The following is a 10,694-nucleotide window of genomic DNA, read 5'->3' on the forward strand; positions in this document are numbered from 1 at the left end:
CCCCGCCCGCGGCAGGTGCACAGCCGAGCCCTCCCCCGGCTTCGGGGCACGCTGCTGCGTCCCCGCCCCGCCGCCGCCGCTGCGCCGCAGCGAGCCGCCGGCAGGGCGGAGGGCGGGAGCTGTCGGCGACTGAGCGTCACCGGCGCCGCGCTGGAAACCTCTGCCACCCCCGGGCACGGGGACGCGCCGGCCCCGCCCCAGAGGTGCCGAACTCGCTCTCGCCAGAACACGGACGCGCCCCCGGGACCTCCAGGGAAGTCAGGTCGGGGGCCCGAGCGCCCACAGGCCCAGGACACTCCCCTCGCAGCGCTGCCGTCCTGGCTCCGCCCGTCCGCGCGTGCAGCGCCGAGCCCGCCCCGCCGCGGCCTCCCTGAGGCGCTTCCCTCCAGCCGGCGCCACCTGGCGGCCCCGCGGGCAGAAGCTTCGCAGCCCCGCCCGCCTCCCGGGAGGTGCCCAATGGGGAAGGTGGTGGCGTCCGGCCCCGCCCGCCGCAGCGCGGATTGGCTGCCCGCCACAGGCTTAGGCGGTGGCGCCGCTGGGGGCTGGGAAGAGTCGGCGCAGTTGCGTGCGGGAGGCGGTGTGGTCGCCATCATGTCGCGGGAGTTCGAGCTGTGCCCCGGGCGCCTCGTTGGCGGCGAGCAGCCGTGCTTCATCATCGCGGAGATCGGGCAGAACCACCAAGGCGACCTGGCCATCGCCAAGCGCATGATCCGCATGGCCAAGGTGCGCGCGGGGCTGCTCTGCCTCCGGTGGCCGGCGGCGCGGGAGCGTGGCCGGGCCGGCGGGGCGCCGCGGCGGGCGGGGCTGGCCTGACTGGTCTCAGCGCTTCCTTTCCCGCCGGGTGGGCAGGCCCGCTCACCCGGGTGAGGCAGGCGGCGAGGTGCGGGTGAGCGAGAGCCCCGGGGCACCGGCGAGGGCCGGGAAACGCGAGGGAGGGTGTGAAGCCTGACGCTTTCCCCGCGGGGGACGCTACGGTCGGGGAGCGTCGCCTCCGGGCAGTGGCACCGCGTGGGAGAAGTGGAGTGATTTACAGGAGAAATTTTTAAGATAACGTAGCTGCAAGGAGACAGTCGAGGTGAGGGCCAGCGAAGCGGGTGCTTCCTTTGTAGCCTTAGGTCTGTACCTCGCAGCCTGTGATCACATCGTATTCGCTTTCAGGAAGCCCCACCTCGCTCACGGCACACACACGTGCGCATACACAGGCAGATTATATAGTCTCCGAGGGGTTACAGTGGTCCTCCAGTTGTGTTGTAAACTAACTGGGAATATGGGAAGAATCAAGTAACTGCAGAACTGCCTCTGATGAACCTCCAATTTGACTTGATTGCATTAGGATTTTTTGAGGTAATATGTCCTCCAGTAAGACAGACAAGCTGTTTTAAAATTTAGTATTAGATACATTAGATATACCTATGTTAGAAAATGGCATATCACCACTGAGGAAGAAGTCTGGGCAGAATGTGTTCAGACCCGTGACTGTGGTATAAGTGCAAAATAGTGTAGTGAGAATTTAACTTCACCATTTGTGTCACTTCAGACAAATTTCAGATTCATACTCCTTGTTGTACAGAATCCTGTCACTTGTTTTTGTGTAAATTATCATGTGACAGCTGAGCTTGGAAAACGCCACAGAAATCCAACTCTTCCAATAAGTGGCATGCATAGCAAGAGGCAGTTTGGTTTTGTAGTTTTAGTATGATTTCCTTCTAGGCTGCTGCTCTACTAAGTATACAGGCATTTTGAAATAAAAGGGTGCATGTGTGTGCAGGTCCTCTTGTCACTCGGTGTTTGTATCATTCCTGTGATTGCTGTGATGATAATGTGAAAACCCCACTGCAAATGAGCACATTATTTGCACAATCCTTGTGTTCAAACTTAGGATGAGTGCAGTTTCACTTGCACGTCCACTCAGTGTGCACCTGCTTGTTTTGCAGGACTGTGGAGCAGACTGTGCTAAGTTCCAGAAGAGTGAACTGGAGTACAAATTCAACAAGAAAGCCTTAGAAAGGCCGTATACCTCTAAACACTCCTGGGGAAAGACCTATGGAGAGCACAAGCGCCACTTGGAGTTTAGTCATGACCAATATAGAGAGCTTAAGAAATACGCAGAAGAGATTGGCATTTTCTTCTCAGCTTCTGGTATGGATGAGGTATGTAAGCCATACTGGAATAACGGGCAGAGTCCAGCTGTTGTGTCTATTGGTTATTACTTAGGTGCGATAGTGCTTACATAAAAAGAATACTAAATATGTGTGGACGTTGAATTTCTAAATGAGGAAACTAGAGTAATTGTACTTCTGCCAGTTCACTTGCATCTTTACGATGGTTGAGTAGATGGCTGAACGTTTTGGAAGACCTGCCATGTATGCTGAGGTATTTATGCACAATAAATCATATTAGAGACAAGGCCTTGGTTGAACTCCATAAACAATTAAGGCTTTGAGAGTTTAGATCAAGACTGCAATCTGACTGCTATCCGATGTTGTCTGGTATATTGACTCCAAGCATTTCAAACTTCCCTCTGTATTTAAGCCAGATTCCTTTCTCAACTTAATCCCTATTTATTTCCCTCCTTCTTTTCCTTTCTGCTGTTTACTAGATCCCAGTTGGTGTTTCTAAGCAGCAGAAATGCTTATATTCCTTTTTCTTTTAGTAATCTCATGGAAAGGGTCTCCACCTTGCCATGTTACTCTTGGAGCATTTACTGATTTTTGTCAGTGGGCTCTTCAACAGCCAGTCACCAGCTTGTAAACTCCATGAAGCTCATGTGCTGCTGCTCCCCCTAAGAGATGTATACTTTTTTAACTCTTGCATGTTGCCTACCTCAAAATGATGTTAGTTACAGTATTAACAAATGCAATGTACAATTGAAAAGTGTAAACTGGAAACATCAGGTAACAGTTAAACCTCAATATAGATCAGAGATTACAGATTGTTTTACTTTGTGGCCTAGAAAATACAGAGAACCAAACTGAAAGAGACACTCCAGAAGTAAGCTAGCCACTCTTGCATAAGGCAAGCACAGCAATGTCCCTGTCTTTCTGCAAGTAGCCTTACGCAGGATGGGACAAGGATGGGATTTATTTAATGTTTTAAGGTGATCTGTTCAGTGCCTCACTCTCCTTACCATCAGAGAGAATTCCCGATGTATCAGTTTAATCTCCTTTCTCATAAATTTTGTCCTGCCTCATCTGACATAAAAGTTCATACTTTTCTTGTATCTGCTCTCTGTGTATTTGAACACCATTATCACATCTCTCTTCTGTTTTGTATTCTCTGGACTAAACAATTTCAATTCCTTCAACCTTTTTATGCTGTCTTTTCTAGTCCTCTGGCCATTCTCACTGCTTCTATCAACTTACTGTCCTATTGACGAAAATCCTTGAATTGCTGTGCCCCAGCTGAGATGGTACAAGCACCAAATGCCATAAAAAATTACTTCAGATGTCTGACAGACAAGAAGGTGTTTTGCATGTATTGCAATATCCTGATGCCATGGACTCAGAAATAGATCTGTGAAAAGAGGATGTTGTGATGTTTCTTTTATTGTTGTCTTCATCTCTAGGAGACCTGCTGAACAATACCTACTCCTTTAAGAAAAGAGTAATTAAATCCAGTAGTCTTGGACTTCCATATCTGGGAAAGATAAGACCCATATGCCTTTGGAGGGAAAAAAAAAATCACACTTTCTTTGATGTTAAAACCTCTAGCTTCTAAAGGCTATAGTGCAATGCAGAACACCTTTCATATGCAGCAGTTAAGATCACTTTCCACCTCTGCGATCCCTCTGTTTCTCAAGATGCTGTGCTCCTTTGTGTGTGGCCTCATCAGCTAACTAACAGTACCGATACATGTTTGTGCCTTCTTTTTTGAACAGTAATTGCATTACACAGCTCCTAAGATTTCTGGTGGCATTTCTGCAAGACATGGCTTTGGAACTTACGGCAAACACTGCATAAATTGACGTAATAAGTCCTTGAGAATATATTGACTTCTGTAAATTGAACATAATCTCTGGAACTCCAGCTATGTTGAAGATGTTAAATTGTGTGTTTAACTATATGAGGAAATCAATGAAGTGATGTGTGAAGTAAATATAAAGGTTATGAGTAATACCTGTATCTACTCTGTTCCAGTGTGCACTGGAGACAAAACAGGAGACAAAACAGGATCCCATTGAGCCACTCCCTTTAATGTTGTCCCTATTATTTGAGATTACTTCCTGTTCCTTGAATCTCTTACAGAAAAGCTGCCAATTTTCAAGATACTTACCTAATGAAGAGTGGCTTTAGATAATGAGGTCTATCTGTCATACTTCATTTTGTGCAATCTCCTGAGATTAGATCTGTGTATTTTTAATACCGTGTATTCATTGTCTGCATGCACAATGCATCTTAGTGAATAAACTACATTAAAGAGATGTTATGTATCCTAGGTACAAGAAATTGAATCTGCATCATAATTATGATAGAATTAGACTGAAGATGATGTGATTTTCTTTTGGACGTTAGCACTCCTTCTCTGGCACTAAGTAAATTTGACTGCAACAAGGAATGAGCTGAAGAAATTAAGCGTTTGCGGGTTGTTGAAGGGGGACGAAGTCCCCCTTCTATGTCATTTGTTTGAATAACTATTTCATTGTTTCCCCGGATGTAAATGGAGGATTTCAATACCTCTTGCCTGTGATAGGTTTGGGATTTTCTTCCATAAAAGTACTAATTTTTAAAAGGCCACTTACTGATGCAGTACTGATTTTCATGGAGCCTCCAATAATTCCTGAATTGTCTTCAATACAGCACAGACATTTTCAGAAGAAAGCAGAGTATCATTAACATTTGAATAAACTGTTTTGTCTCTTCTTTGGCATGTTTTATATTTATTTTCTAGTTTCTCTCCTAGAAGCAAGTCAATTTTGGATTCCTCTTTTTGGGCACTTACTTTTTTTCAGGTGCTTATTCAATATACTCATATAGTTTTTCAGAGTGACAGATCTATTCAGGAAAACTACCTGTAGTTTTAAACACACTGTGTGTGGTTTAGTATTTCTGACCTGCAGGAAGTATGTGGCAGGAAGACTGCGTGCCTGCAGTACATTTCTTCTTCAACAGGCAAGCTCTCATCTGCACGTAGCTGCTGTCTCTGGTAGTGCCCCCCAAAAAAGCAAGAATGCTGTGGCCCACAAGCTCATCTTGAAGTTAGAGGAGCAGTGGAGCTCACCTGTACTAAGCAGCTGTACCTACAGCTGGCTTGACCAGCTATGGCTGGGAGACCAAAGAGACTGCCTTGAGACAGGGCAAAAACCTGTGGAAAATCTGTTTTTGTAATAGAAGTATAAAAGAAGGCACCTCAATAATACTTCACCTGGAGGGAAGTCAGAAACTAGTATCCTTCGAATAGTAAATGTTATTTCAGGAGCAGTGTATTTTGGTGGGATATATATATGACCTATTTAATTAAGCTTTGGCTTTGCTATGTTGAAGCAAATACTCCCAGCATGGTAGTTCTTTATCTTTGATTCAGCTGAAGTGGTGTGTTAAAATGCAGTGATTTCTTTTCCTTGTAGATGGCTGTGGAATTTCTACATGAACTGGACATTCCATTTTTCAAAGTAGGATCAGGAGATACAAACAATTTTCCGTATTTGGAAAAGACTGCAAAGAAAGGTAAGCATTTTCTTTTGAGCTGTCTTGGTAAACATCGCTGTCTCTCAGTAGATCAGTTATTAGATCTTTCTTCCAATTGTTTTTGGAAAAAAAATCTAAAGTACCTTTAGAAGAAAATCACCCTTAGACTTGGGGGGAAAAAGGTTCACCCAGCTTCCTTTTCTACTGAATTCATTTACTTCAAGAATTTAATTTAATCTTGTGTAGCTTTCGTACAGACCTAGGACAAAACATGTGCATGTTTTCTAATGGCTAGGTCGCCCAATGGTGATTTCCAGTGGGATGCAGTCGATGAACACAATGCATCAGGTTTATCAGATTGTGAAGCCCATCAATCCAAACTTTTGCTTCCTGCAATGCACCAGTGCATACCCGCTTCAGCCAGAGGATGTCAATCTCCGTGTTATATCGGTCAGTGAGTAACCCAGAGTGTGCCATGGGTAGGGTACCAGAGAAGGGATATATATATATATATAGATATATTTCCAGGTCTTAGGCATGCTGGAATTTGCTTGTGAGAAGTTAAAAGATGTATCATGTTCCTCTAATTCATGCAAGTGTTGAAGTAAAAATTCCAACTGGATCCTCTTTTAGCAGAACTCAGCTTTGAGAAATATGATAAAAGATATTACTGGAGTATTCACAATTAAACAGAGGAAAACATGACATATGGTTAACAGGTTAACCCTGTGCTTTGTAGTGCAAAGAAAAATTATGTAGACCGTTACCATTATGAAGGTGCATGAAATTGAGAACATAATTCTAAATAGGGGGCTAGACCAGAAACTTCTGTTAAAAATGCTTCATGTGAATATCAGAGCAAGGAAGAAAATGGCCCTTGTATAGTCTCCTTTGCTGAAAATATTACTTGGATACGCCTCATAATGATGCAAGAAAAATTTCCCAAATTGGCCAGTGTTTAAGCACTTGCCTAGCTTTATGCACACGTAGTATGTTATTTTTAGTAGAACAGGACAGGGCTGCATTTAATTGCCTTTAGGATTGGGTGACTGTCCCCTATGTATGGTTGAAAGGATTGCTTCAGATTTTAAATATGGGGATGAAGAAATCTGCTTTGGATACAGGTTAAGTTTAACCAGTCTACTGGGTTCTTGGATGAAAATAGAGCACTATTCTATTACTGTAACTTACAGTGATGTAGGCTTTGAAGACCTTGAAGACTACAACTGAATTAAAAGGAAAAGCGTAAGAGAAGTTGTAGAATAGAACATACCTCCTTTTTCCTTGTCAGTATTGATAATCCTAGTGAAATTCTTAAAACATGACAGTCAGTAATGTGGTGTGACTTGTTAAATATAAAAAAAATTCATTCTCAGCATAACCAGCTGCTTGTTTTGTGGCACAGTAATTGTCCATGGTTTTTATTGCAGTTATCACTGTTTAAATTTGCTTTGTCTTTGAAATTGCTACCTTGGTAATTCAGACCAACTCTGGTATGATTCAAGGCGTATCAGTCAGCTTTTCCTGATATCCCCATTGGCTATTCGGGGCATGAAACTGGCATAGCCATTTCAGTGGCAGCTGTTGCTATGGGTGCTAAAGTAGTGGAACGCCATGTGACTCTCGACAAAACATGGAAAGGAAGTGACCACCAAGCATCCCTGGAGCCAAATGAATTGGCAGAGTTAGTGAAAGCCATCCGTACTGTGGAAAAAGCAATGGGTTCTCCAGTCAAACAACTCTTGCCCTGTGAAATGGCTTGCAATGAAAAGGTAACTTTTGCTTGTGATTCATGTATAGCTGAAACTTATTTAGACCTATAGCTAATAACTCTATATTCAGAAAAATAGCTTGCTAATTATTCATTGCACCAGTGTTTCTGCATCTGCACTCAAAAATTTCTGCTACTAAAGCATTTATGCTTAGTGCACAGTAACGTTAGTGTAGACCTGTCATTTTCTATAAACTACTATTTCTGCCAGTCAGTAACTATTTTTACCGAAGTATAATGTTGGCAATTTTGAGTAAATGGAGTTCTATGTATATCATTCAGTGGTTAACTAAGTTGAGTAGAATCATAGAATCATTTAGGTTGGAAAAGACCCTTAAGATCATCAAGTCCAACCATAAACCTAACACTGTGAAGTCCACCACTAAACCATGTCCCTAAGCACCACATCTGCATGTCTTTTGAATACCTCCAGGGATGGTGACTTAACCACTTCCCTGGGCAGCCTGTTCCAATGCTTGATAACCTCCCCTGGCACAACTTGAGGCCGTTTCCTCTTGTTGTGTCACTTGTTACTTGGGAAAAGAGACCAACACCCACCTTGCTGCAGTCTCCTTTCAGGTAGTTGTAGAGAGCGGTAAGGTCTCCCTTCAGCCTCCTTTTCTCCAGACTAAACAACCCCAGTTCCCTCAGCCGCTCCTCACAAGACTTGTGCTCTAGACCATTCACCAGCTTTGTTGCCCTTCTTTGGACACGCTCCAGCACCTCAATGTCTTTCTTGTAGTGAGGGGCCCAAAACTGAACACAGTATTCGAGGTGCGGTCTCACCTGTGCCAAGTACAAACTATTCGGTAATAGTAATAGGAGTAATAGGTCTCTATGACTGTATACGAGCTGCTTTTACACTAAACTAGACTACTAGTCAGTCTAATCAGATTCCCTCCATTCTGATTCTGAAAATTTCCAGTAAGCCGTTACCTGATTTCAGAAAGGGTCTGGATGTTCCCAGCAGCCTAGTTACACTGAAGGTTTCCAGGCTAACTAAACCTTCATTTGGAATAAGAAGTAATGGGGAGGGCAGTTCCACACAACCAGTTCCCAAGTAACTCCAGAATGTTTTTTAGCCTTTTTTGGTATACTAAGCCTAGGAATGTGTTTGACTTAAACTTTTTTTATTTCTCCCCTGTAGCTGGGAAAGTCTGTTGTGGCAAAAGTAACAATTCCTGAAGGTGCAGTACTGACACTTGACATGCTGACAGTGAAGGTGGGAGAGCCTAAGGGATTTCCCCCAGAAGCCATCTTCGATCTGGTGGGCCAGAAGGTTAAAAAACATATCGAAGAAGATGAAACTATCACTGAGCAAGCAGTGGAAAATCATGTCAAGAAAGTGAAGTGCTAAACCAAAGCACTCCATTCCATATTTCATGATGTAGTACTGCACAACATATTTAAGTATAGCGGCATGGTAGAATTAGAAGAAAGGGTTGTAATTATGAGGATCCAAGCAGGTTAGAATTTTCAGGTTCTAATTAGCAGGAAGTTTCTGCAGCAACTGCGTATAAATTGTGAAGAACAATTTTATTAGAAACCGTATAGCATTGTGTCTAGAAAATACCATGCTCCTCCTTTCTCCATTCCACTTAACCTAGATTAATTTGGAGTTTTGCCAAATCTAAGATGACAGTCTGCTGCTTTCCAGCTTCCCTTTTCTGGTAATATAGTAAATGACAATAACTTTGTCTACACTCTGAATTGTTCTAACACCGTATCTTTTGATGTTCCTCTTTTTTCTGCTGTTTTCGTCACCCCTGTAATAACAGGATGCTAGTTGGAGTTGAATGCAGATAAGTGAAAGTTTACATACACTGAACAGAAAACTCAAATGCAACCTGATGGATTTTTCTCAAGATGAAAGCCTTGAGATAAAAAGTCTCACGATAAAGCAGTAGGTTGCAGGAATCTGCACTCTGGGGAAAAGGAGCTCCTTGAGAAAGCTGGGTTCTCAAGAGATAGCACCAAGAAAGGAAGCAAATTGGATATGTAAAAAGGTCCCATTTAAGGGGCAAGAGAAAGCCTTTTTCTACTTTTTGTGAATTGAAAGGCAAAAGGGCAAGCCAGACATATTAAGGGGGGAAAAAAACAGACCTGAGCTGGATCAGTGGAAATAAACTTAAACCTATGCTTCAAAAAAATGTCAAAAGCATCTATTGTGAGCTGAGTGAAGCCTGGAATTTTGCAGTGCATTTGGATACCTCTATTTGTACCTGGGGGCAGCTTCTCAGGGAGGAAGCCAAATGCTAGTGAAGATTCAGCAGCCTCCTTCCTGTACTAACAATCAAATACACTGGATTGGGTTTTTTCCCCCAACACTGGTGTTTGAGACAGCTGAGGCTCGCTGCTTGACTAGATCACATCACTATGCTTCAGCATGATGGTCAGTGCACCTGTTGTGTGTTCCACTCTTGCATCACAGCTTCTCACTTTTCAAGTAAGAAATGCAGTCCCACTCCTATCAGCTTGCTGCTCTTCCCTTTTTGTCCAGGAAGGAGCCATGTGGCAGCAGCTGCAAACCAGGCATCCCTCAATTAGCTTGGTTAGCACAGAACTGCTTTGGTATAATTAATCGGCATTTTTCTGTGGTGGAATCATTTACTAGTGATGGTTATTTGGAACTTGCTACCTCTTGGTCATGAGTTGGTGATGTTACCTTGAATTTGGTGGTGGTGTTTCTGTACTTCTGAGCTGTTTGCTTTCGAAATGTTTACCCTTCTGCAATTCTGAGGAAACTCTATTTGTAGCTTTAAACTGGGAAGGAGACATTCTTTGAACCATGTGCTTGACTGTATGTGAACTCTGATTGATGCAATATGCTTGCCTTACATTAAGAAACTACTCAATTGTTAAGAGACTTTTTTAATTTCAATTTTGAAAAATAAATTTGGCTTATAAAACAAGCTGTTGTTTTTGCGTTTCAGCCTATGGTCAGACCTTGTCTTTGCCAGCACCGGTGATGATTCCAGGGCCTTTAGTATCTGAACCCTGTAAGATTACCTGACCTGCTTCAAGTAGCAGTGGCTCTTCGCTGCAGCAGGGCTGGTCCTAGGTGCTGCTGTAAACATAGGCTCCAAAAATTTCCAGGACTTTAATTAATGTATTGGGGGAAAAAAAAAATTATCCCTATACAGAAACTTGCAAGCTGTCTCTCCTAGTTTTATGTGAGCATACCTTTATCCAGCAGCAGTTAAAAGAGCCTTTGCAAATAGGACACAAAAATAAATTAAGCACAAGTGCCCCACTGATGTAGTGTTTTTATTGCACCTGTGGGTCCTCCATGCATTTCA

The 10,694-nt window shown here is 43.5% G+C and overlaps 1 protein-coding gene across 1 annotated transcript; it reads left to right on the forward strand.

Annotated features, from left to right (window-relative positions):
• Positions 1-447: 447 nt before the first annotated feature.
• Positions 448-10,307, forward strand: NANS (N-acetylneuraminate synthase). The gene is made up of 6 exons (XM_076363085.1): positions 448-723; positions 1,935-2,150; positions 5,564-5,663; positions 5,920-6,074; positions 7,130-7,396; positions 8,543-10,307. Exons 1-6 carry the CDS (start codon positions 457-459, stop codon positions 8,750-8,752), a joined length of 1,215 nt encoding a protein of 404 aa, XP_076219200.1. The 5' UTR covers positions 448-456; the 3' UTR covers positions 8,753-10,307.
• Positions 10,308-10,694: the final 387 nt, after the last annotated feature.

The sequence above is a fragment of the Aptenodytes patagonicus genome, chromosome Z (genome assembly GCF_965638725.1).
Source record: "Aptenodytes patagonicus chromosome Z, bAptPat1.pri.cur, whole genome shotgun sequence".
Classification (NCBI taxonomy): Eukaryota; Metazoa; Chordata; class Aves; order Sphenisciformes; family Spheniscidae; genus Aptenodytes; species Aptenodytes patagonicus.

Excerpts from the sequence above, each read along its gene's own strand:
- NANS (XM_076363085.1), top strand. The coding sequence starts at position 457 with ATGGGGAAGGTGGTGGCGTCCGGCCCCGCCCGCCGCAGCGCGGATTGG. Across the intron at positions 6,075-7,129 it reads TCAATCTCCGTGTTATATCG|GCGTATCAGTCAGCTTTTCC; the intron begins GTCAGTGAGTAA and ends GTATGATTCAAG. Across the intron at positions 7,397-8,542 it reads AAATGGCTTGCAATGAAAAG|CTGGGAAAGTCTGTTGTGGC; the intron begins GTAACTTTTGCT and ends TCTCCCCTGTAG.